Here is a 25,461-nt window from a genome sequence, read left to right on the forward strand (position 1 = left end):
TATCCATCTATCCATCTATCCATCTATCCATCTATCCATCTATCCATCTATCCATCTATCCATCTATCCATCTATCCATCTATCCATCTATCCATCTATCCATCTATCCATCTATCCATCTATCCATTTAATGGTCTCAATAACACTAGCAATCCACAATTCAATGCTATTATCCAATCTATTTACAATGATAAATTATGTACAAGAATAACAAACCCCGGCTCTACGAAAACCTGTCACCTCCCTTTCGTCCCTAAACCAACATTAGCCCCCCAATTCCACAACCCCGCAAAAATATAAACAACATACCATATAAGAATTCCCAGCCCCTTCATAAGGACTCTTCCTCTGCACAGTAGACTCGCCCGTAAACGCACCAGGCTGAATAACCTCCTCATCCATATCATAAGCATCCTGCTTCTTATTGTTCAAATACAACTTCGACACAAGAATAGTCGACAGAGCAACGGCCGTAATCGCCGCCCAACCCCTGTTGACCTTCTTGGTGTTGGAAACCGCAAACGGATTGTACCGCGAACTACTCATCTTATCGCAACCAAAAAAAACCAAGAGTGTGTGGGTGTGTCGTTGAAAACCCTCCGATCCCAAAGGTCCGTCCCCGATCACAAATCACCATCTCACCCGCACCTTCACTCTCCTTCACCCACTCATTCCAAACGATATGCCTCCAACCAAGAGTTCGGCGGCTAATGGCCAGTCCAGCGAAAGCTACACCGAGTTCAAGCTGCGGAGCTGCTCCGCGGACGAGGTGAAGGACCTGCGGCACCACGTGCTCAAGTTCCACTCGCGGGCCAAGGTCGATCCCCAGTCTTTCCAGCAGCCGGTGCGATTCCACCGCAAGGACCCGCGCAACCTGCAGTACCAGCTGACCATCAGCGAGCAGGAGCAGCGGAAGCAGGCCCAGGAGGACGCCGTTGCGGCGGCTGCGGCTGCCGCCGCGAACCCGACCGCTAAGCCGCAGGCTGACATGTCCATAGTGGCCCCCGACGGCGGCGCCCGGCGGTTCAACAAGCCGTTCCAGAAGAAGACGCGGCAGGTGCAGGGCGGCGACGAGGCGACCAAGAAGCTGCGGTATGAGGAGTACTATCCGTGGGTCATGGAGGACTTTGAGGGCGAAAACACATGGGTCGGCAACTACGAGGCGGCCCAGTCGGATGCCTACGTGCTATTTGTGTTTGATGTTGACGGGTTCAAGATGGTGCCTGCTGAGAAGTTCTACAAGATGACGCCACGGAACAAGTTTGCGACGCTGACGCTCGAGGAGGCCGAAGAGCGCATGGAGAAGAAGAACACTGCGCCTCGGTGGATCATGAAGCATATAGAGCGAGAGCGCGAGGAGAGTGCCGCCAGCGCCAATATGCGGAGGAGGCCTAGGTTCAAGACCGTGGATGGCCTGGGAGAGGGCTCGAGGCGGGACAATGACGGAGACGAGATCGACTTCGACGAGGAATTTGCCGATGACGAAGAGGCTCCAATTATGGAGGGAAACGACGATGAACTCAAGGAAGTAGAGGAGAAGATCAAAAAGGAGCAGCGGACTGCCAGCGCGCTGGTTCCGCGCGAGGATCGAGGCGAGGAGGACAATGACGAGGATGAGCGTAAGATTGATAAAGAAGGACGTAAATTGCGTAAATATCTGCGTTCCCTGGAGAAGAACCACATCTACGAGTCTGATGATGAGGAGAATCCGTATGCGAGCGAACCGGATGAAGAAGAAGATGAGGATGTGGACGACATATTCAATGAGCCCGAGGAGAAGGACACCAAGCTCCCCAAGATTAAGCAAGAGGTCAAGACGGAGCCAGTTATGCTCAATCTGCGCAAGCCTCTGCGGAAGAATCTGCCTCCAGGGACGGTGGTGCTTCAATTGGCGCCCCAGGTGCTGGCTAGATTCCCTCGCGATGTGTGGAACCCCAATGCCAAGCGGCCAGAGATGCCGCATGATACCAAAAGACGGCGAGACAGTGCCACCGAGGGCATCTCCAAGAAGGTTAAGCTTGAGAAGTCGCCTACTCCCGTGCCAAGCAGGAAGTCGTCCCCTCTGCCGCCAGGAGATTCCAACGACCCATCTTTGCTTACGGAGGAGGATGTCAGAAAAGTCATCCAGGCCCGGCCAGTATCTGCCAAGGAGCTTCTGGCCGAGCTCAAGCCAAAGCTCAAAAAGCACCCAGACAATCAGGACCGGCTTAAGGCTCTTGTTAGGAAGGTGGCCAAACTGCAGGACGGTGTTTTGGTCCTGCGAGACGCTTAGCCAGGGACCCGTATATTATTTTATTATTTTTTATTACTTGTACCGACCCAATCGCTCTGTGTATTTATAATGTGAATCTATTCAATTTCATTTATGAGTTGCCTTTTGCATAGACTTACTCAAAATTTGTTGTTATCAAACCCATCGCTCTACTTATACAATTTCATAGCCTCATCAAGATAACCACGTACCTTAGTCTTTTCAATGGCGATTCCACGAAGCCATGACTTCCATACATCGTAATTCGATATTACAAAAATTAAAGAGTTCAGGGCTCCGCTCACAGAGATTTGAGCTGTTGAAGGGCATTTGTTACGCGTTTTGTTACAGGTTGGGAGTTGTAACGGGCGTAACGAAAAAGCTGTTACCATCAGCCAAGATCTGGGGGTCTGGGGGCTGGCCCCCAGCTACGGGAGCTCGAGGGCTGGCCCTCGAATACACTCTACTGCTAGTGTGAATGGGGGGACCAGTCCCCCCAAACCCCCCTAGGGCTCTGCTTTGCGGAGGTGTTATATTGCTCATTACTTGGAAAGATTAGAGTCGCTCTGCTTCTTTGGAAGCGGCTTAATCTTTCTCTTACGGTCATTGCGAATTATCTTCGGGTTGTAGTACCGTGAATGCGTTGGATCTGCCGTATTAATGGACACCTTGTCCCAGCAGTATTTGTTAAGGCACTGCTGGCACATGAGAGATGGAGATAGCCCCTGCCGCTTCATTTCTCTTTGCACGATAGCACAGCTAACGCATTGCGGCCAGTCTTCATACCCATCTCGCGTGCCATTGAGCTGTGTCATAAGGTTGTAACCATTGGTAACAAGCCCCATAGTCTGCTCCGTCGGGTACATCATCTGGAACATGGTCGTGTTGCCGTAGTACGTGTAGGGGTAGTTGGCCATGTAGACAACCAGGGGAGGAGGATTGGGTCCCGTCTCGTAACATCCAAAGAACGTCGGCCGTGAGGCATAGCCATTGTTTATTATCGTCTTTTCATCCGGTACTTTGGGGAACTTTGTAATGGGGTTGGTCTTGTCAAACTGGTCCTCTTGTGCCTTCTTCATCGTCTTGACAAGGCAGTTGCCATTCGGCCAATTGTACACCGTGTTCGACATATAGTCAAACGCAAACGCAACGTCGACGCGGCGGTCCCGGTGAAGCAATGGCTGGAGCGGAATAACTTGATTGTCTTCTCCACCATCAACCAGGTTGAGAGCCTCCGGGTCCACAATGTTAGAGCGCTTAAGCTTGTACGCCGGATCAGGGCTCTCCCAGTTATAAAACGGATTCGGCTCGTATACAGCAACATCAAACGAGGTCTGGTCAAACAGAATGTCAATTAGATGGCGAGCAATATTACCAACTAGCCCTCCAGCTGTCTTTAAGACGTTGTAAATAACTGTGTTAAAAATGGCCGACGACGTGCCAAACATGAAGCTGGCATTGTCGAACCCACTCATACACGAATCAGTGTCATTGACTGCTCCGCCATCCATTCCTGTACCAAGGTACTGTAGAGGGAAGAACGCAAACAGTGACGGGTCAAAGCTGCCTAACTCATAAGGAGTGACTTCAAACACAGTATTCGTTAGCAGATCCGCTGTCTGCGATCCACGGCCCGGTCCATTCAACAAGATGATGGGGTATGGTGCGTCCTTCATGTGGAAGAAGTTCCATCGCGTCATATCCGACCACTCCATATCGGCTCCGGCATTGCTGTTTCCAATAAACTGGCGCGCCAGTGCTCGGCTCCATATGTCGGTAATGGTCACAGGGAACCCAGCGTCATGCTTGGCAAAGACCTCTTGAAAAATACTTCGCCATTCATTAATGCCTTCTAGAGATAGGCTGCTCGTGCTAAACAGTGAGCTATCAAGGTTCCATAGGTCTTCACTGTGCAAGAGCTTCTCCACCGTGGTGTAATTGTTAAGGTACATAGAACTCAACAGCCAGCTTCCCCCAGAAAGTCCTGTAATGTAGTCAGCTGCCTGTAGTAGGCCGCCCATGTGGCCCTCATCCAATGTGTTGTAGTTTCGAGCGTCCAACGCGGCCAACGCTCCTGCGCCATTGAGCATAGCCCGGTATCCACCACCAGAGAAGGCAAGTCCAATTGAAATGCCGTTTGCTGATTGCGACAAAAGCGAATTGTAATCAAAGTCAAGACCTGCTCTGTCCAGAAAGTCCCTCAATGCTTCCTTGGTCGATGGTTTGCGTGCTTGGACATACTCAACCTCCCGAGGCAGCAGATCAATACCAAACCTCACCAAGTTCTTGTCTCTTGGGCACTTGATATCGTCTGGTGCGTACCCTCCAGAGGGAGACCATGCAATCACAGCAGATGTAGCAATCACCAGCCATCCAACAGCTTTGAACTTCATGATTTGTGGCCAACTGGTGGTTCGTTCATCCAGACTTTTATTGCTTGCGATTTCAAAGTTATATTACTAGCCATTTTCAAAATAATGTCCGTTGTCCAAGTGTAATCGATCAATTTCAATATTATATTACGCTAATAGATAATTTCAGATCACCAAGATACTGCTTTTGTTTAGAGTTTAGATTAGCTATCTTGTAATTTTTCATTGTTAGTATTGTCGTCGTGAGTTTTTGTACACTGTCCAGCACCGTACAACTAAGAGTAGCAGTATCGAGCAAAACACTGAGTGCAGAGAGGAGAATTCAAGTTTGAATTTGCCTTCATCCGCTGCATGGGTCTTCGCAGAATGGCGCAAGAGACACAGGCATGCCAGTCGCTGTCAGCAGTACCATTCAACTGAGTCATAACATTATAACCGTTATTGATGAGCCCAGCCACCTCCTTCGTCGAGTACCGCATTTTCAGCGTACTGGTATTAGAAGGGAATGTGTAGTAGCTGTTAGGAAGGTACACAACCATTGGAGAAGGCGAGCTCTCGTCGTCCAATTCACACCCAAAGAAAGTTGGAGCACCCATGTGTCTCTCATCTGGCAGAGTATGGGCAGCTGGCACATTGGGGAAGTATCGATAGTCGTCTCTTCCGGCCCTCTTGCCAAACTGGCGATTAAAGGTTGCGGCGAGGGAAGACCCGTCAGGGAAGTTGTCTTCCGTATCTGCAGAGTTATCAAACGCGAAAATGACATCAACGTTCCTCTCTCGATGGAGCAAGGGCTGCAGTGGAATATTTTGCATGTCTTCTCCACCATCAACCAAGAAGAGTTGCTTTTCATAAAAGACGCTGGATTCTTCTTCATCATCATCAATATCGGGGTTCGAGTATTCGTAGAAAGGATTCGGGTTGTAGATGGCAACGTCGGCATGCGTGGTGTCAAAAAAGTGCTTGGCAAAGCTGTACAGGATCTTCTTAAGAATGCGGTCAGAGTGGGCCAAAGAGAGCAGAAACTTGTTAAACACCGAAGAGGACGTGCCAATGATGAACCCCGTGTCATCAAAACCAACAACACACTCTCGATCATTCACTGGGATGCCATTACTCATATGAGTACCGAGATATCGAAGGTCAGAAAAAGAGTAGAGGTTCTTATCGTAACTGCCAATTTCAAAAGGTGTCACCTCAAAGAGCGTAGAGTTTTCGGTTATGGCAATCGTACCAGGATCTCGTCCGTTTGCAACCACAATTGGAAAAGGCGTTCGCCGTTCTCGGAACCAGGGGAACTGCTGGATGCCGCTCCAAGACCGTTCTCCAGTAGCGTAAGCTTTGCTGCTGAAAAACTTGTAGGAGAGTGCCCTCCCCCATACGTCAGTGAGACTCACAGAAAACCGTGCATCCGACTTAGACTTGACGTCGGAAAGAAGGGACGTCCAGTAGTTTACGGGTTCATTAGGAAAGACAAGATCTGACGACAGATCCCACACAGTCTTGGAGCCCTGAAGATGCCTTATGGGGGGAAACTCGTTCATGTACAGCGAGCCAAGGAGCCAGCTACCCCCAGAGAGACCCGTAATGTATGTCGAGGCCTGAAGTAAACCACCAAGATGCCCTGGAAGCGTCGAATTCTCGGTCCTCTCGTCCATGGCAGCCAGCGCACCCGCTCCATGCAGCATAGCTCTGAATCCACCTCCAGAAAACGCAAGTGCGATTGTGATATTCTGGCGATCCAAGTATGGGGAAGGATCAAAATCGAGGTTGGAACGAGATGTAAACTCCTTGAGGATAGGCTGTGTTACTACATGGCGGTCTTCAACCCACTCCTGCTCGCTGTTCAGTATTTCCTACAATGACACATTAGACCGGCTAATCGATTATTTACGAGAGAATGGGATACGTACATTTGCTGGCCGAACATATCGGTGCTCAGAATCGCATTCGACAAAAGTAGGGGCATATAGCTTTCTCTGTTGCGCGAATACGCTGCCAATCAACGAATGGAGCAGAAGGACACTCAAGAGGTGCATCTGAGGGAGACTGGTAAATTTTTGTCCAATTCAAAGAGATTAAATCGCTTCTACAGGGATGGGTTGAAAAAAATAGATGCCTCTACTGGCAGCCCCCCAGCTTATAACAGTTTTGTTCATTGCTATCAGTTATCCTAAGATTGATAACTTTCAATGACATTTTTATCTTCTGGAAAGAAGCAACATATTTTCATTAGAGTTTTCACCGTCGGTAATAGCAATCGCTAGTAGATGGAGATGGTAAACTTGTAATTGCAGAATATAATTATCACTCAAAAAAAGAACCATACGGCACCCAATGATATATATTTCGACATGACAAAAGTGGACAATAGACATCATTGAACAAAAAAATTGATGTATGGTTAGTGTAATTGTGAAATACTAAAATTGTTGCACAGCGTTCCGTACCTTATAGCAACATATCTTCACTTGCTCTTAAACTTTGAAAAAAATCCCCCCCTTGAAAAAAAAGGCAAGTTCTTACTCGAAATCGCATATACGAGGCTAAAAAACCCATGCAAGTCTTACATATGATATTATGAAAAGCCTTTATTTTCGCCTAACGTATAATCATAGGCTGGCAATTGAAGAAGCAAGCCGCATAAGATGCGGCTGACACAACATTACCCCTGAAAATTGGGCACCCCACTGAAAAACTTTATTGCTTTTGAAAAACATGCTACGCAATGAAACGGTTAAATCTTCTCTAAAACCCGATATTTTTAAATAATTAAATAAAAACCTAAGAACCTATGATACAACTGTTGAGCGTTACGTTAAAAAAAGGGGGGGATATCATGCGCAAATAACTTTTTCCATCAAAGTTGATACGCTTAGTCAACCTCCTCAACAGTTGGCTCAGAGGCTGGGGCAGCACCGCCACCTGGAGCGGCACCAGCACCTGGGAAGCCACCTGGAGCAGCGCCAGCGCCTGGAGCACCACCAGCACCAGCGTAGATCTTAGTCATGATTGGGTTGGAGACACCCTCCAGCTCCTTCTGCTTCTCCGAGTACTCCTCAGTGGTGGCAGACTGGTTGGAGTCGAGCCACTCAAGGACAGAGTCAATCTCCTTGTTGAGCTTCTCCTTGTCCTCGTCAGAGATCTTCTCCTTGATGTTCTCCTCGCCCAAAGAGTTTCGGAGAGAGAAGGCCATCGACTCAAGACCGTTTCGGGCCTGGACTCGGGCAGCCTCCTTCTCATCATCCTCCTTGAATCGCTCAGCCTCAGAGACCATTCGCTCAATGTCCTCCTTGGAAAGTCGGCCCTTATCGTTGGTGATGGTGATCTTGTTGGTCTTACCAGTGCCCTTCTCAACAGCAGAAACGTTAAGGATACCGTTGGCATCAATGTCGAAGGTAACCTCAATCTGTGGGACACCTCGTGGGGCTGGTGGAATGCCAGAGAGCTCGAACTTACCAAGCAAGTTGTTGTCCTTGGTCTTGGCTCGCTCACCCTCGTAGACCTGAATCAAGACACCTGGCTGGTTGTCAGAGTAGGTAGAGAAGGTCTCGGACTTCTTGGTTGGAATGGTAGAGTTTCGTGGAATCAGCTTGGTCATGATACCACCGGCAGTCTCGATACCAAGAGACAGTGGGGCAACATCCAACAACAGAAGGTCCTGAGTCTTGGAGGAGGTGTCACCGGTCAAAATGGCGGCCTGGACAGCAGCACCATAGGCAACAGCCTCATCAGGGTTGATGGATCGGTTTGGCTCCTTACCGTTAAAGAAGTCAGAAACAAGCTTCTGAATCTTTGGAATTCGAGTGGAACCACCGACAAGGACAATCTCGTCGACAGCAGACTTGTCGATCTTAGAGTCTCGGAGGACTCGCTCGACTGGGTCGACGGTGGATCGGAACAGGTCCTGGCACAGCTCCTCGAATCGGGCTCGGGTGATCGAGGTGTAGAAGTCAATGCCCTCGTACAGAGAGTCAATCTCAATGGAGGTCTGGGCAGAAGAAGACAGAGTTCGCTTGGCTCGCTCGCAAGCGGTTCGGAGTCGTCGCAGAGCTCGCTGGTTAGTAGAAAGGTCCTTCTTGTGCTTTCGCTTGAACTCGGCAACAAAGTGGTTAACGAGTCGGTGGTCGAAGTCCTCACCACCCAAGTGGGTGTCACCAGCGGTGGCCTTGACCTCAAAGATACCCTCCTCAATGGTCAACAGGGAGACATCAAAGGTTCCGCCACCCAAGTCGAAAATAAGAACGTTCTTCTCAGCACCATCCTTCTTGTCCAAACCGTAGGCAATGGCGGCAGCGGTTGGCTCGTTGATGATTCGTCGAACATTGAGACCGGCAATGAGACCAGCGTCCTTGGTGGCCTGTCGCTGAGAGTCGTTGAAGTAGGCTGGGACGGTAATGACAGCGTCAGTGACGTTGCCACCGAGGAAGCCCTCGGCAGTCTCCTTCATCTTGGTCAAGACCATGGAAGAGATCTCCTCTGGAGAGAAGACCTTGGTCTCGCCCTTGAACTCAACCTGAATCATTGGCTTGCCGGCCTTGTCAACAACCTTGAATGGGAAGTGCTTGACATCGTTCTTCACCTCCTCGTCGTCGAACTTTCGGCCAATCAGTCGCTTGGCGTCAAAGACAGTGTTGGCTGGGTTCATGGCGGCCTGGTTCTTGGCGGCATCACCAATGAGTCGCTCAGTGTCGGTGAAAGCGACAAACGATGGGGTAGTTCGGTTACCCTGGTCATTGGCAATGATCTCTACTCGGTCATTGGAGAAGTGGGCGACACACGAGTAGGTAGTGCCGAGATCGATACCGATAGCTTTGCTCATTGTTATGTTTTTTGTGGTTCTATGCAAAAGAATAAAGTATATCTACTTTAATCCGATAAATTAAATCAATTGATATTGATGAAAAAGATGAAAACAAATCTGCACAAGGGGAGAGACTCCAAGCTCTTATATACTTGCAGACCCGCTGGTGGCCGGGGCCACAAATGGAATCTCGTGGAAGAAAGTAGGACTTTTTCAAAACAAAGAGCAGCCCGCGCGGCTGCGCAGTTTTGCTCTGAAAAATGCTTCTCCAGAGTTCTCTCGAGGCCCATGCTGGAGTTTACGCTGGTAAAGGGCGGTTCCATGGTATTCTACCCCCTTCCAACCACCGCGTCCGCCCGCATATTGGTTCTCAGATGTACGCGAGCATTCTGGAACATGGTAGAACAAGTTCCACTTCACCCTGCCGATTGATATCGCATCATTTTAGCTTGAACATAACCTTTACTGAGTCGACTTCACTCGCATTAGGCTGCCGTACAGTACACTACAAGTCCTTATTTGCTTTTGAGAAAGTTCTAGTCCTGTCTTTCGCAAAATGTGGGCAGTTAGTATACTTACACCGTAGAAGAACACCATCGAACCAGATTGATCTGGAAAATCGCAGAGCCGCATGCATATCTAAGACGTGCCGTGATGGCCGGTGATGTCAGTTCCGTAACATGTACAGCAGCTATTAATACTGTATAGTGGAGCTTTGCATGCCATTATGTGGCGTACCATACAACATCAAATACTAGAAGAATAGTATTATTGGAGTAATATTAATTGTGTATCACTAGTAATGCTGATTGTGTTGTAATGGCATTCTATAGTACGGTAGTACACTACAAGTTGAGTTGGTGGAGCCCCGCCGCGAATTGACCGCGAAACAATACCGTTCCGCTGAATTCGACAGTGCAAATCGTTTCAGATTACACCGTCCTACTGGCCCACCGCAGTACAGTAGCCCTAGTTCCTTCCAGAACTCTAAAAAAGTTCCAGACCATGCCAGCAATAACAGCGCAATGGAAAATTACGCATTGAAAGTCGTGTCAGACCTCAATTCTCCCCTGCACAATGTCCAACCTCACGTGGTTGAATATGATAAAGAACAGAACAGCATACATTCGTCAGTAGCACTCTAGAACAATCTCGTACAATGAAAGCATGTATCCTATCTTCTCGACGCGCCTTTTCTGCACCAAATGATATGACCCCATATGGACTACTGTACTTTCCAGCCGCACCATGTGTGGCGCAGCCCTCCCGTTCCTCCCAACGCAGGGTAAGGGGCGCGTTTGTAATTTTCCGGGATAGCCAATTACCGCATGGGGCAAGTCGCCATTCACGGGACTGTATTCACGGCAGAACGCCCCGTACTAACAGAACAGCACATCACCGGGTTGTACACAAGACCGCAATTGAACCCAACCCAACGCCTCCTTCTGATTTATTGAAGACCATTTTTTTAATATATAATTCCGTCTAGAATGAACGCAGAGTAGTAAGTGGTGCAAAATAGCGCGTATTTTACCAAGATAGAGCTAACCGGATTGATGTGAATAGAGTATTTGAAAAGCCGAACGCCAGGACGTTACTTTATTGGCCGGAGCTAATGGCATTCCAGGTACGATTATCTATTCAAGCTGCTTCTTATTGGCGATTCCGGCGTGGGCAAGTCCTGTCTGCTGCTGCGGTTCGCCGACGACTCGTACACTGAGTCGTACATCTCTACCATTGGCGTTGACTTTGTATGTTAAATTCTGTTGAAGTGCTCGAAGAGAGGGCTAACCAAACGCAGAAAATCCGAACTATTGAACTCGAAGGCAAAACTGTCAAGCTGCAAATTGTATGTTATTCTATCCATGGAAACCGAGGGCGCATTTGCTAATTGAAAAATTGTAGTGGGATACAGCCGGTCAGGAGCGATTCCGAACGATCACGTCGTCATATTACCGAGGTGCCCACGGCATTATCGTCGTGTACGACGTGACTGACCAGGACAGCTTTAATGACGTCAAGCAGTGGTTCCAGGAGATTGACCGATACGCCACCGAGGGCGTCAACAAGCTGCTTGTCGGTAACAAGAGCGATATTAGCGATAAGAAGGTGGTGGAATACACTGTAGCTAAGGAGTTTGCCGACTCGATGGGCATTCCATTCTTGGAGACCTCGGCCAAGAACTCTACTAATGTCGAACAGGCCTTCCTGACCATGGCCCGTCAGATTAAGGAGCGACTCGCTGGCGAGCGGGCCGCAGCAGGTGCCTCTGGCAGCGGCGATAAATCTGCTGGAGTCAACCTTCGAGGCCAGAATGTGTCCCAGGGCGGTTCGGGGTGCTGCTAAATTGAACTTCTTCCACCTCTCGCATTCGTTTCCCCCCTCCTACGTAGCCCTCCTATTTTTTTATAGTAATAGTAGTCGTATGATAGCATAATACGGGATTTTTTTAAAACATCTACCGGGAATTTGGTAACTTCGTACCACATCTTCGTCAAATCTATAGCAGCTCTGTTCTGTCAGTACCAGTACGTTGGAGCCTTAAAACTCCAAGGTATTTGAAGATTTCATTTGCCGGGATATGTCAAAAGATCGATAATATGCCGGTATAATTATAAGCCCCTGACACGGTAAATGCTGTAATACCCGGAGGTGTGCTATGTTAGTTGAATTTTGTGATCTGTAATGCTAGGCAACATTGTTATAAATGTACATGGTAGATGAAAAGCGCCACAAGATATAATAGAGGCTTGCGATAGGACTGCTTGCATGCCAACAGAAAGAACGGCTCCCCTATACAAATACATCTTGCAGTTAAAAGGGCCCAAATCTCAGGTACCGGTACTTGACAAGACCAGTTGATACTCCAACATCAGGTCATAGTTGTCTTACCATAAGTTCTAGCTAGACAGAACTTTGAAATATTGGGCATCATGGAGGATTGGGAAAAATTAGATTACTAGTGCTTTGATAGGGAAGAGGGGCTGTTCTGCGACTATCGACCTAATTGCCCCATAGCTCTTCATTCATCATTAGTTCCCTATGGAGTTTTGACGAAGGCCATCGATTTTGGCTTCATAACAACAATCTTATTGCCATATCCTTATAATGATCATTGAATCAATTCGAGCAAAGCATACGCAGAAAAGTCACATAGATCCCTGATGCATATCGCAACACTGCAAAGTTACCTAGAAGCTACTTCGCAACAGGGCGCAACTGCTTTCCCCTGATTCACTTTCCCGGAAAGCGTTGTTATATAATTGCGATAACTTTTGAGCAATAATCGGTTATTTTTCCTGGAAATGTGCCCATCCGAGAAGGTTCTTCACAGCGTCATGAGAGCCTATCTTCCTGGATGGCAATTTAGAAAGCCATAGCGACCTATACCAATATAGGCAAAATAAGCTTGATTGCCAAGCTGAACGGAATTCAAGGCTGGAGTATAGGGTTCATTCAATAATTGCTACACTTCTAACACATTCCACATGAACCGCAGTTTATGCTGGTTACTGTCGTGAAACAAGTTTGCACACTCTCCAAACCTAAGCGCAACAAGGGTTACGAGCAGCACACATCAATACTACGTATTACAGATCTCTCTTCACGCTTTGCCATGCGCCTGCGTAGGAGGTAACTTCAATGCATCAAATACAATCCAGCATGCCTCTTTACGTTGCAATTGTTTAGATTGAGTCGTTACAGCTCTGTAATGAAAGGGCTAGGCCTAGACTATAGGCAGGGAAGAGCCAAGAGATTATATGGTAAGCAGGGAAGAGCCAAGGAACCACTATACATGAAGTTGGATACGCGTAGAAGGTGCCTGGTGCGAGTATAGCTGTAGTTTTCGCGAGCCAATTGCTCCACAGCAAATTTATCTTTAAATTATCTACCGTTATGTAATTGACCGAACTACCAAGTACTGAACATATGGGGTAATACTTTAAACTGAATTCTGGGGCAATGGACGGCATGAAGAAAAAAAAACTTTTACCCCTTCCTTCCATTAAGAGATTATCGCAATCAGCTGTTTGCTTGCATATACCATCCATGAAACTAATAGGCATATGCGAATGTACTTCCAAGCTTTTCACATTACGAAAACATGACCAATCAAAAGCTACGCAAGCGCTCTACCACGTACGCGTATGGCTCATTGAACTCTTTTATCGACGGTTTCCCACTCGGATCCAAAACACGTCGGTAGACTACCGCCTTACCTTACCGGCGTTCGGCATGTGGAGGATGTGCACTTTTGTATCACTTGTGATTCAGCACAATATAACTCGCAAGAAGGAAGCCACTCTCAAAAAAAATCAGTTTAAATTGCCCCGCCCTAACATTCTGAAGAATGAGAAATGAACTCTAGTAATGGGATTTTCAGTCCTGGCCGGAAATACGAGCTGCCCCTGCTTAGACTCCGAGGGTTTAACGAGCCAAGAGCTGCTTAGTTAATGTACGCACGTTGGAAGGAAGGGTGCGTGTACATGCAGTATGCAAGGCTCCTCGCATACCATGAAACGAAAATACTTGCGCGTCGCGCCCCAGCAAGATGTTCGCCACGTAGTGTGGTGGTGTGCGTCACTCACCCCTTAATACCTCTGTTACGAGCGACACTTAGACATTTGCCAGTTCCTTCATCGCTGAAGGCACGGCAAGGAGGAGACCCCCCGTCTCGCCAAACAAGGTTGAACGGCTTTTGAAAGTTGGCCCTGATAGCGTTCAAAACAGGAACATAACGTTCATCCCTAGCTTGTTAACCTCCTTATTTTTTCTGGCCATATTATCGCGTCGTGGAATGGAGCCATCGACTCCTTGCGACCTTGTCCAACGTCCTGTGACGTTTATTTTTTTTCCCTCCTGGAAGGCTGGGCGCGCTTAGATGAAGCGGATCTTCTGGAAAGCAGGGAGAAGATCCAATTTACCCAATCTACACAATCTATAGGCCGCTCATCTGCCGCATCAGGCAGTTTGAGATGCACGTTTGCTTCTTTGGGTCCGGTAGATTCCATCCGCATGAGGGGGCCTTAACCCCTTTTTCGTATTTAAGACCGGCGAACCCCCTTGATTTTGCGTCTTTTCCTTCACCAATTTCTGTTCTCTCATTTACTAGTGCCAATTGATAAGCTGGTCTTGTTCAATTCGCGATTCTTTTTCATTTTTATTGATTTTATACGTTCCTTTTTTTTGTCAGTTTCTATCGCTCTTTCCGCAATGAAGTTCTCGAAGATCTTGTCCCTCGGTGCTTTGGTCACCGCTGCTAACGCTGCTGTCGTTTACCGGACTGTCCACTACCACGTTACCGTCACTGTTGACATCGACCAGCCAGTTGCTACCGTCGATGCCGGTGCTCCACCACCAGCTCATACTGAGCACCCAGAGGAATCTCCATCCGTCAGAATCCACAAGAACGTCGTCTACAAGACGGTCTATGCCGACCGTCACGGTCACATCATCAGCGCTGGCGCTGACGCTCCGGCCGCGACCCATAAGGCTAACGAAGTTCACCAGAACGCTGCTGCTCCAAAGCCGACTACCTTGGTTGCCAAGCCATCTGTGAACGCCAACAATGACAATTCGGACAATGGCAATGACTCGGACCTCAGTGATTTCGCCAAGACCTGCGTTGACGTTCACAACGCTGACCGAGCCCAGCACTCTGCCCAGCCACTTGCTTGGAACGACACCCTTGCATCGTACGCCCAGAACTACCTCAACAACCAGAACTGTGTCTTTGCCCACTCTGGTGGTCCATACGGTGAGAACATTGCAATGGGTTACGCGACGACGTCTGATGCTATCGCTGCATGGTACAATGAGGGTGCTGAGTACAACTACGCCGCCGGTCAGTTCTCTGACGAGACCGGCCACTTCACTCAGGTGGTCTGGAAGGGCTCTAGCCAGCTCGGTTGCGCTTCTGTCAGCTGTGGCTCTTCGGGTGCCTTCTTCGCCTGCGAGTACTATCCACGTGGAAATATCATTGGCAGCTTCCAGAAGAACGTTGTTGCTAACTAGGAAATCACAGTACTTAGTAGACTTAAAAGCCATCTTTGTGAACCTTTTGTCGTAGCCGATATGGATTTTGACATGTCGAGGTTTCAGCAGTGTCTCAGATTTTGTACTGTGCGGCTCACCCCCTGGATTCACGACATAGTGCATGTAGTACCTTACGTCATGTCCAAATTCCAGGAAATTGGTAAATAAACTATTATGCGACTTGACAGCTTGGGGTACTGTCGTACTCGGTAATTGATTCATGGGCATTCATTTTTTACTACATTGATACTGTAATGTAGGGTAACTAGTGGAAGATTATTGTCACTGATTGATCATGCTATTCGTGCATTCTTTTATAACTGATTTGGTAGTTTAGTAGAATAGCTGGAGTGGGCGAGTATAAACAAATTCATAATAATAATATATATGTGCATTCTTTATAGCTGATTTGGTCGATTGTTCTCAAATTCATAACACTACAGTGCATTTCCTTTATAACTGATTCTTGTTAGTTTAGCAAAATTGCTCTGTATCACTTAGCGACATTCTTTGTGTCATAATATATCAAAGTTAGACCTGTCGCTCGACGAAACTCTTAATCATGCCAGAGTAATCAGCATCATACTCCTTGAGGACAACAGTACCGTTCTCAATGACGGTGTTGGCCTGGATGAACTGCTTGCGTGGAAGCTTCTTGGCCAGAACGACAGGCCGGAACTTGGCCATGTCCGGGGTAACCGTAGTCATCTCATTGTAAAACTTAGTACCTTCCTCGACATCACCGGATGACTTGTAGATATGTAGCCTCTGGAGGTACTTGCCCACGGCGTCCTTACCCACAGTAGGAATCTTGGCTCGGTCCAGCCTGATAATCAAGTCGGAGAAATCGTCCTTGGAGCTCTCGAACTCAACAATGCCAGCGTCTCGGAAACACTTGAGAATGCTGTATCGCGCCTGCATGTGCGCCTGGCCCCACTTGCCCGTAGCCGGGTCCCAGAACTCCAATGCGATGAGACCGGCTCGAGCCATGAGCAGGTAGGTGATGTACAAAACATCATCCGCCTCCTGGCCCTCGTGGCCAAAGATCTTCAGGATCGACGCGTCCGTAGAGAGATACATAGCAACACTCTCGGCTCGGCACTCCTCGTAGGAGCCGGCAATGGCGCCAAACAGGGAGCCCCAGGTCTGGCCCTTCTTGTAATAAGTGGTAACAGGCTTGTTAGTCAGCGGGCTGATAGGCGGGTGCTCGTGGTCAAAGTTGAACTCGCCGTTGCCAGTCTCGCTAAGCAGCTTGCCTGAACCGTGTCCCAGCAGTTCGTGGATACCAACCTGGACCTCGAACGCTGGGCCCCGGTACTTATCAAACAGCTCGAGCTCCTCAGCAGCAATGAAGGTCGTCTTTTCGTTTGGAGCCTTGGCGCTCAGCACGTTACCAAGGGAAACGTTCTTGAAGCCAATATTGAGCCGCACATCGTCGTAGTTAGGGATATTGATGCCCGCTGGGATGCCGGAGCCCGCAAAGGTCAGCACCTCGAGGGAAGTGAAGTCTGGCGGCGTGAATACGTCCTTTTCGAACTCCTTAGGCCACGGAAGCTGGTCAATGTACTTCTTGGCGTTGTTTACAAGCTCGCCAAACTTGGCCGTCTGCTCCTCGTTGACCATGGCCACAAGGCCCTCCCACTCGCCTCGCACGCCCGCCGGGTCCCGGTAGGTCTCAATGAACCCAATGTTGTTCTCAACCTTGGGGCCAATGTCCTTAACCCATTGCCGCTGGGACTCTTTGTGCGCCTCCATGGAGCCGGTCTTGAAGGACTCAATGTACGAGTCGAGCATGGACTTCTGGATATCATTGGCCGCGTATTTTCGCGCCTGCTCCAGCTCTTTTACAATCTCTACGAATTCTTTAGTGTGGTCGCCATACTCAATTCGCACAACACGACCGTCCGGCAGCGTGTAATGGTCCTTGAACTCGCCACACGCCTTACTGTCTGCGCTAGCGATTGTCAGCTTAAACTCATCTCCGTCCTTGAAGAGTCGCGTGTTCTCCGGCAGGATGCCGTGGTCGGCCGTGAGCTTCTGAACTGCTTCAATCTCGGCCTTGGTGACGTTGGGCGAGTAGTAGGCGGTCAGATGGCCCTTGTCGGCGTATCCCAGCAGGTTCTTGCTCTCGGGCTTGGTCGAGTACAGGGCTTCGGCGACCACGTCGAATTGGGCAGCCGTTTCAGGCGTCACGAGCGCGATCTTGCGGAAAGCCTCCGGTTTTAGCCGGGGGATGAACTTGGCGTCGCCAAACGACTTGTAATTGCCCAGGTTCGATAGGAACTGGCTCGCATATTCCTTGAACTGCTCAATTTCGTCGCTAGAGAGGCCTGATTTGGACTCGAGGTCGGCCCAATTGCCTCCCACGGCCTTGTAAATGTCCAGCACGAGATCATAGATGGCCTCGCTCTCCGGGCTCACCTGTCTCAGCACTACTCGAGTGCCCCAGTGCGAAGCACGCGACAGGTGGTGTGCGTAGCGCTTGTGGTTCTCATCGAGCGCGTCAAAGAAGGGCTTGACGACCAATGGGCACATGGGCGCCTTGGTATCAGCATAGTAGTCAGAGGTCATTGTCGTCGAGTAGTTTCGTGGCGAATTGTAGTGATGGCGGAGTGGGTGGTGGTGATGTGGGGCCGTATTTAACCACCCCGATGATGCCCATCGCCTGCCGCCACGCTGAAGCGCCGTACGCATCGCAAGAGTGACTGGTGTGACTTTTTAATAAAGCTGAAAAGCTGAAAATGCGCTTGCGTCGACGTGCCGCCTCTGCTGATCCGGAAAGGTGCTTTTTGGTGCCGTTTGGACTCTCCTGCAATGCCCTATCGACTAGTTACTTCGCCTATGTACGGCCCCTGCCTATACCGATTGGTGAAAATTTCAGTTCTCAATTTTACGCTGGCGTTCTTACGTCTACGCTGGAATACCTCCGCCTTCAATTACGCTATATATTTCAGTTATTGTACTATTTTAGTGAAGGTAAATGATACTACTGTAATATTGAAGGCAAGTGGCGTTGTTGTGGTGCTGAATTGGTAATGGCATTATTATGGTGGAGGTAAATGCTGTTGGATTGATAATTTGGTGCCGTATCAATGTATCGTTGTCTCATTGGTCTGTGTAGTATGTATGCTATAATGGTCTTCGGAGTACGATTAGGGCCTCCTACCGCATGTTCAACGAGTTATAGGCCTCCGAATTGCTAATTTCGTTCATGGTACAAGTGTAGTTAGGCTGATGCAAATTCGAGGGCCAGCCCTCGAGCTCCCGTGGCTCCGCTGCGCGGAGAGACTCAATTGCTCTCCGCGAAGCGGAGCCCCAGGGGGGTTTGGGGGGACTGGTCCCCCCATTAGTACTACTAGAGGAATGTCCCTTTGGCCGGAAAATTGCCCCTGCGGCACAGGGAATTGCGTGCGGCTCATGCGGCTCAACACCGGGCGGTGGTAAAGTGGAGGAATACAAATATATTATACAAATACGAATCATCAACTCATTAGAAGGCTGACTGCCCAGTCGACCGACAGCGTACGCAGGTCAGTGTAGTTCTGTCCAATGCCCACAAACAACACCGGAATACCCGTGGAATACGTCATGTTGACCATGGAGCCAATCATATCGCCCACCGTATCGCACTTTGAAATCAAAAAGAAGTCAAGGTTGCGCGACGGGCCGAACGCCGCGTTGAAGTTGCGCGCCTGGGCAACACTGTCCGTGCCCACGAGTGCCTCGCCGACCATGATGATCTTGTCTGGCTGCGCCAGTTTGCCAAACTTCTCCAATGACGACATGAGCCGGTCGTCATTATGTCGTCTACCGGCCGTATCAATAAGCACCACGTCATAGCCCTCGCGCTGGGCGTACTCAATCGCCTTCTGGGCAGTGACCGCCGCGTCCTTGCCGTACCCTTGGTCGAAAATGTCCACTTCTCCGGCGCCAATTCGCGACGTTAGCTCCTGCAATCGGTTGACGTGTACCTTAAGCTGCTCGACTGCGCCAGATCTGAACGTGTCACAGGCAGCCACCAGCACTTTGAACTTGTTTTGCAGCAGCCAGAACCCAATCTTGGACAGGTTTGTCGACTTGCCCACGCCATTGACGCCGACAACAGAGATTACGTACGGTCGAGCATTCTTCTTGGCGTTAGTTTGAACCTCGTGAAGCAAGTCCAGCGACGTTTTCGGGGTTAGAATGCGTCGCAGGGCGTCAGTCATGGCCTGGCGCACCGTCTTCTCGACAGACGTCCAGCTCTGCGTCTTGACGCCGACAAGACTCTTGTCGACGATGCTACACAGGTGGTCCGCCACCTCACTTGCAACGTTCTTCTGCATGAGATGTGTCTTCATCGAAGCCAGGGCCTTGTCGAGGTCCTCCCGCGTCATGGTCTTGCCGCCAATAAAATTCCGCAAGAACCCGAATCCACCACTACCACTCGAAGCGCTAGTATTGGTCTCATCCTCGTCACCGAGAATGTTTTCGAGCTCATCAGAGAGTTCTTTGAGCACGAACTCGCCCTGTTTGTTTGCAGACCCCCAGGAGCTGAGGTCTCCGACGGCGGACTCGTCAAACGCAGCAGCACCACCACCCGTCGACTGGCCATTGTTCTGGCCGGAATAGTCAAGTACGGTGTTCCCGTCTACCTCATCAGCGTAGCCATCCTCGCCCCAGGTGCGCATCTTCTTTTTGGTCGTCGCAGGGCTGGCCGTACCGCTGTTCTGCTGGCTCTTCTTCTTTCCTCCCCGCCGTGCCTTTTTGACCCTCGCAGCAATATCCTCGGCAGTTATAGGAGTAGAATCATTAACCACAGGAGAATCAATTGCTGGAGATTCAGCTCTTTCAACTCGTTCTTCCTTCATAGGCTCTTCTACTTTCTTAGGCTGCTCTTCTTCAGCGACTGGTTGATTTGGAGCTGATCTGTCATATTCGGCTGCAAATTTCTGCTCGCTAACGGCAACAAGGCCAGCAAACCGCTTTTCCTCATCGGCTAGCCTTTCCTTCGTAAGCGGAACATGCTCATTAATGCACTCTTTGACAGTCTCGCCGTATACGGAGGTGAAGATCTTGCGCACAGACTCGACAAGCTCCCCGACATAGCGCAGCTGCAAAACTGTCTGGTAAACACCAACGACAACTACGCCAATGTCGTTTAGAGCTACGTATTTCGCCGTGTAACCTCCTTTCTGGAACGTCGAAGCAGCGACCGTCGAGTGTCTTGCTGCATCTACAAACACCTCGCTGACAAGCGAGTTGACAAACGTGTCCACGGCATCGCCCTTGGAATCGCTGCCCCGCTGGCTCCACAGCACTATGCCTCCTGTAGTAAACACAGAAAGCAGATCAAGCATGGTTAGTTCTCAAGAGTTTTGTGCCGTGCTGCTCTAACGTGGCTCCCACACGCAACGACTGATCTCGAAGCTTCCCCCTCCTCCACCAGCCCCACCACACACCAACCAACTCTGTTTACATAACATTATGCGCTTCTGATTACATAAAACAGGAATTGATAGGGACATCCCATTTTCAGGGACACTCCCAAATTATGTAATCGCCCCTGGGGGTTACCCGCCTGTTGGGACCAAAGGCGATTGAAATTTTCCGGGCCCGGGATGACGACCGGCAGCGTAAGACGCGTCTTCCCCCAACCCCGACAGAGCTATATTATACATCGACGACCCGACCGACCCACCCGTTAAGCGGCCCTGAGCACCGGAGAGAGGAGCATTTCAAGCGGATAAAAGAAAAAGCGCGTTGGGAATTCCGGAAGGGGCGTGGAAGTGCCTGAATTTTTGACGACATGACCAGCAAACGGAAGCGATCGTTGCGGTTCCTAAGCAGCGAGGAGGAATCCGGAAGTGAGAGCGACACGAGGAGCCGAGTGCGGCGCAAGAGCATCAACTACGAGGAGCCCAACAGCGACATCGATGAAGAGGCACTGCTGCTGGCAGAACAGGAAGAAGAGGAGGAGGAGTCCGGCGAAGAAGGAGACACCACCTCATACAGCGTGACCCTGAAGATTGGCCGGCGTAACGCGCGCATTGTCGAGCGACACTTGGCGAAGATGGCCAATGGCAATGGCCATCGAGCGGTACCCGAGGAATCAGACGAGGATCATACAGACCTGATCCCGCGTGGCCAAGTATCCCGCAAATCGGTCCGTATCGACCAGCCGACGGACGACACTAACGATAACGATGACGACGATAAAATTAATGATAATAACGAAGACAATAATGACGTGAATGGCATGCATGGGGACTCAGAAGAGGAGGAGATGCCTCGGGCCCGACGTACGCGCAGCGCAACGCGTAAGAAGGACGATTCGGACGAGTACCACGAATCAGAGAGCGGCGATAATAACGAGCACGAGATCAGCAGTAGTGGTGAACAGGAGGTCCATTCAGATCGAGGGTTCGTAGTGGACGATTCGGACGATTATGCACGTCCGCGGAGGCGTAGAGGGCGACCGCCAAAGAAGAACCGGAAGCTTGTGCAACGGCGAAAGGCCCCCGCTGCGTCTTCCGACTTTGACGACGAGTTTGAAGAGGAAATTGAGGATGAGCGGGAATTGCAGGAAGAGCTGCGAGAGCTGCGAGGAGACTTGTCCCCGCCGCCTCGAAGGAAGCACCTGCGGGCCAGGAAGGAGATCAACTACCAGATTTTGCCGCCTCCGGCCCTGGACGAGACGTTTGAGGCTTCTGTGACTGCTACAACCAACGCTGGCAAGCGGGGCAGGAGCTCTGGTCCGCTGAGACGGCTCTTTCCCACTACGGGGCCGTTTGGAGGTCACGACGTTGTTTCGCTCTTTGGCGCTGGGGCAGCCCCTCCGCCCTTGGGCCAGCCGAATCCCGCTACTACCATTGGGGACAGCGACTCCTCTGATGACGACATAGCGAACATCACAAGACCATTTGGAGCGCCCCCCGCTGTTGGTGGCTCAGTAGGTCTGGGCAAGAAGAAGACTGGGCTAGCTGATACCGATCCTCTCGGAGTAGATATGGACATTGATTTCGACAGTGTCGGTGGTCTCGACGAGTACATCAACAAGCTCCAGGAAATGATTACCCTTCCACTGCGGTACCCAGAGATCTACAGGCGGTTTGCCATCACTCCACCGCGCGGTGTGCTGTTCCACGGCCCCCCTGGTACTGGTAAGACGCTCGTAGCTCGTGCTTTGGCCGCTAGCTGCACTCATGGAGGCAAGAAAGTCACATTTTTTATGAGAAAAGGCGCTGATTGTTTGTCTAAGTGGGTCGGTGAGGCCGAGCGACAATTGAGGCTGCTGTTTGAAGAGGCCAAGAATCAACAGCCGAGTATTATCTTCTTTGATGAGATTGACGGTCTAGCGCCGGTACGGTCCTCGAAGCAGGAGCAGATTCACGCGTCCATTGTGTCTACCCTCTTAGCTCTTATGGACGGTATGGACAACCGTGGCCAGGTTATCGTCATTGGCGCTACTAATCGGCCGGACTCGGTTGATCCAGCGCTGCGTCGACCAGGGCGGTTCGATAGAGAGTTTTACTTCCCCCTGCCCGATTTCGAGGCAAGGAAGAAGATCATTTCGATTCATACGAAGAAGTGGGACCCGCCACTGGACGACAAGTTTATTACCAAGGTTGCCGGGCTTACCAAGGGATATGGAGGTGCCGACTTGCGGGCACTGTGCACTGAAGCAGCGCTCAACGCGATTCTGAGGAAGTACCCTCAAATCTACATGTCGGAGAAGAAGCTCAAAATCGACCCTACTACGATCCACGCCAGTGCAGCTGATTTTATGAAGTCTATTGACAAGATTATCCCATCCTCGGCGCGGTCCACGTCTTCCGGTGCGCAGCCACTGCCGGCGAGAGTCGAGCCACTGCTCAGAGACAGCTACGCACAGATCGTGCAGAAGCTGGATCGAATCCTGCCACAAAAGAAGAAAACGACTGCCCTCGAGGAGGCAATGTATGAGGACGGCAACGATCATGACGAAGAAGGGTTTGCAAAGCAAGAGGCCATCAAGAGTAAGTCAACCCCGCCCATTAATCATTTTATGTGCATTACTAACTGATGTTTTAGCATTTCAAAGCGCACGGATATTCCGTCCACGACTGCTCATTCATGGTGAGCTGGGGATGGGGCAACAGTATGTTGGCTCGGCCATCCTCCACCACCTGGAAGGGTACCATGTACAATCATTCGACCTAGGTACCCTGCTCAGCGACTCAGCAAGAACGCCCGAGGCGGCAATTGTTCAGCTGCTTGTGGAGGTCAAGAGACGTAAACCGAGTGTGGCGTTTCTGCCCAATGTCAACACGTGGTTTGCTACAATGAGCGAGGCTGCCAAGTCGACATTTAGAGGAATCGTTCGGTCCATCAACCCCACTGATTCCATTCTCATTCTGGGTCTGGCGGAGACCCCGTACGAAGAGCTGAGTCCAGAAGTCAAGGCGTTCTTTGGCCTGTCTGGCGAAAACCGGCAGGAACTGGCCATCCCCAATAAAGAAGTGCTCAACGAGTTTTACGCACCATTATTGTCGTACGTGCGGTCAAAGCCGTCGGATTACCCTGATCCTGAGTGCCGAAAGAAGCGGGTTCTAGAGGTTCTAGAAGAGGCGCCACAGCAAGCGGAGCGACAGCTTTCCAAGGCCGAATTGAAGCTACAAGAGCGAAGGGACCGCCAGCTCAAGAACAGCCTGAAGGTGCGACTATCTCCGACGATGAATGTCATCAAAAACACGTACAAGAGGTTCAGGAAGCCTCCTATCGAAGACGCTTTGTTGGTTCATCTGTTTGACGAGCCGCCAAAGCCCGCGACTGAACCTCCTGTGACTACCACGGAAGAGGCTAAAGTCGCTGAAACAAGCGAAAATGGAGGACTTGGTGAGGGATTACAAGTGACAGCAGTTGCATCGGTAGTACCTCAGGAACCGGCAGTGCGGCCGGCATATGTCAAAGAGGGCGACATGATCCTTGAGACTGCCACGGGCAAAAAGTACTACAATATGGACCTTGATATTATAGAAGAGAGACTCTGGAACGGGTACTATTGCGAGGCGAAGCAGTTTGTCAAGGATATCGAGATGATTTTTGCTGATGCGGCCACATCAGATGATCGCGAACGGCGGGTTAAGGCGCAGGAAATGCTGGCCAATGTGCAGGTGGTTGTTGAAGACATCATCGCCAACGATCCAACTTTTGCGCAGCAATGCAAGGACATGCATCAGCGGGAGATTACCCGGGTCAAGGAGTACCAGAAAAAGATGGAGGAAACGGCGAAGAAGGCTGAACCAAGCGGAGATTGGCCACTCAACGGCCCGCCGGGACCACCGCTACAGCCTATGGCAATGACGAATGGGATGCTGGACGACGGCTCTGAAATTGCGCAGTCAGACGTCCCCATGGAAAATGGAGTTGTAGAGCCGCAAGCAACCTTCTCTGAATCCACGTTTGATAAGGCTATTATCGATGAGAGTGAGCCTATTTTTGCTAAGACTAGTATCGATGAGACTGAACCCATTTTTGCTAAGACTAGCATCGATGAGAGTGAACCCACTTTTGATAAGACTAGCATCGATGAGAGTGCATTCGGAGCCAATGGTAATGCACTTGATGTACCATCCTCACCTCCACGTCGAGGAGAACCAGACATTCTACTCAGACCCGACAGTAATGGTCTGAGTATTGACAAGTTGAGCAACGAGCCAATCGATAACGGTCCAAGCAGTAATGAGCCAAAGGAAGAAGTGAAAGCTCCAGAGCCAGAGCCAGAACCAGAGCCAGAGATGGATCTCATTATCGACGAAGATTTGCTGGCACAGTTTAGCAAGAACCTGGTCAACAGCACCGAGGGCATGACTGTGGAGCAGCTAGAACAGGTCAATTCGTATCTCATTGATGTTGTTTGGAAGATGAAGGGCAACTGGAATCGGAACGACATTATACATGAACTGGAAAAGGCCTACAAAGGGGTTATTGAAACCGTTATTGCCGCCAGCGAGTTCGACTAAAAAGAACATAGATACTAT

At 50.0% G+C, this 25,461-nt stretch overlaps 10 protein-coding genes across 10 annotated transcripts; 4 read left to right on the forward strand and 6 right to left on the reverse strand.

The window, feature by feature from the left end:
• Nucleotides 1–223: 223 nt before the first annotated feature.
• On the reverse strand, nucleotides 224–546 carry TRVA0_040S00100 (uncharacterized protein; the record flags this gene model as incomplete). Its single annotated transcript, XM_076686557.1, has 2 exons — nucleotides 224–253; nucleotides 310–546. The coding sequence occupies 2 exons, from the start codon at nucleotides 544–546 to the stop codon at nucleotides 224–226; spliced, it is 267 nt and encodes an 88-aa protein (XP_076539151.1).
• Nucleotides 547–682: 136 nt separating this feature from the next.
• On the forward strand, nucleotides 683–2,272 carry TFG1 (transcription factor IIF subunit TFG1; the record flags this gene model as incomplete). The annotated part of the gene is made up of 1 exon (XM_076686558.1): nucleotides 683–2,272. One exon carries the CDS (start codon nucleotides 683–685, stop codon nucleotides 2,270–2,272), a length of 1,590 nt encoding a protein of 529 aa, XP_076539152.1.
• Nucleotides 2,273–2,793: 521 nt separating this feature from the next.
• Nucleotides 2,794–4,644, reverse strand: PLB1 (lysophospholipase 1; the record flags this gene model as incomplete). The annotated part of the gene is made up of 1 exon (XM_076686559.1): nucleotides 2,794–4,644. The coding sequence occupies one exon, from the start codon at nucleotides 4,642–4,644 to the stop codon at nucleotides 2,794–2,796; it is 1,851 nt and encodes a 616-aa protein (XP_076539153.1).
• A 254-nt stretch (nucleotides 4,645–4,898) lies between these two features.
• On the reverse strand, nucleotides 4,899–6,308 carry PLB1 (lysophospholipase 1; the record flags this gene model as incomplete). Its single annotated transcript, XM_076686560.1, has 1 exon — nucleotides 4,899–6,308. The coding sequence occupies one exon, from the start codon at nucleotides 6,306–6,308 to the stop codon at nucleotides 4,899–4,901; it is 1,410 nt and encodes a 469-aa protein (XP_076539154.1).
• A 1,187-nt stretch (nucleotides 6,309–7,495) lies between these two features.
• On the reverse strand, nucleotides 7,496–9,442 carry SSA1 (heat shock protein Ssa1p; the record flags this gene model as incomplete). The annotated part of the gene is made up of 1 exon (XM_076686561.1): nucleotides 7,496–9,442. The coding sequence occupies one exon, from the start codon at nucleotides 9,440–9,442 to the stop codon at nucleotides 7,496–7,498; it is 1,947 nt and encodes a 648-aa protein (XP_076539155.1).
• A 1,472-nt stretch (nucleotides 9,443–10,914) lies between these two features.
• Nucleotides 10,915–11,770, forward strand: YPT1 (Rab family GTPase YPT1; the record flags this gene model as incomplete). Its single annotated transcript, XM_076686562.1, has 4 exons — nucleotides 10,915–10,925; nucleotides 11,052–11,175; nucleotides 11,226–11,273; nucleotides 11,330–11,770. 4 exons carry the CDS (start codon nucleotides 10,915–10,917, stop codon nucleotides 11,768–11,770), a joined length of 624 nt encoding a protein of 207 aa, XP_076539156.1.
• Nucleotides 11,771–14,638: 2,868 nt separating this feature from the next.
• Nucleotides 14,639–15,439, forward strand: PRY1 (protein Pry1p; the record flags this gene model as incomplete). The annotated part of the gene is made up of 1 exon (XM_076686563.1): nucleotides 14,639–15,439. One exon carries the CDS (start codon nucleotides 14,639–14,641, stop codon nucleotides 15,437–15,439), a length of 801 nt encoding a protein of 266 aa, XP_076539157.1.
• A 552-nt stretch (nucleotides 15,440–15,991) lies between these two features.
• TRVA0_040S00254 (dipeptidyl-peptidase III) lies at nucleotides 15,992–18,031 on the reverse strand (the record flags this gene model as incomplete). The annotated part of the gene is made up of 1 exon (XM_076686564.1): nucleotides 15,992–18,031. One exon carries the CDS (start codon nucleotides 18,029–18,031, stop codon nucleotides 15,992–15,994), a length of 2,040 nt encoding a protein of 679 aa, XP_076539158.1.
• A 911-nt stretch (nucleotides 18,032–18,942) lies between these two features.
• SRP101 (signal recognition particle receptor subunit alpha) lies at nucleotides 18,943–20,799 on the reverse strand (the record flags this gene model as incomplete). The annotated part of the gene is made up of 1 exon (XM_076686565.1): nucleotides 18,943–20,799. The coding sequence occupies one exon, from the start codon at nucleotides 20,797–20,799 to the stop codon at nucleotides 18,943–18,945; it is 1,857 nt and encodes a 618-aa protein (XP_076539159.1).
• A 449-nt stretch (nucleotides 20,800–21,248) lies between these two features.
• On the forward strand, nucleotides 21,249–25,443 carry YTA7 (chromatin segregase YTA7; the record flags this gene model as incomplete). Its single annotated transcript, XM_076686566.1, has 2 exons — nucleotides 21,249–23,457; nucleotides 23,513–25,443. 2 exons carry the CDS (start codon nucleotides 21,249–21,251, stop codon nucleotides 25,441–25,443), a joined length of 4,140 nt encoding a protein of 1,379 aa, XP_076539160.1.
• Nucleotides 25,444–25,461: the final 18 nt, after the last annotated feature.

The sequence above is a fragment of the Trichomonascus vanleenenianus genome (assembly GCF_965637985.1).
Source record: "Trichomonascus vanleenenianus strain CLIB 3782 genome assembly, contig: TRVA0_040S, whole genome shotgun sequence".
NCBI lineage: Eukaryota > Fungi > Ascomycota > Dipodascomycetes > Dipodascales > Trichomonascaceae > Blastobotrys > Blastobotrys vanleenenianus.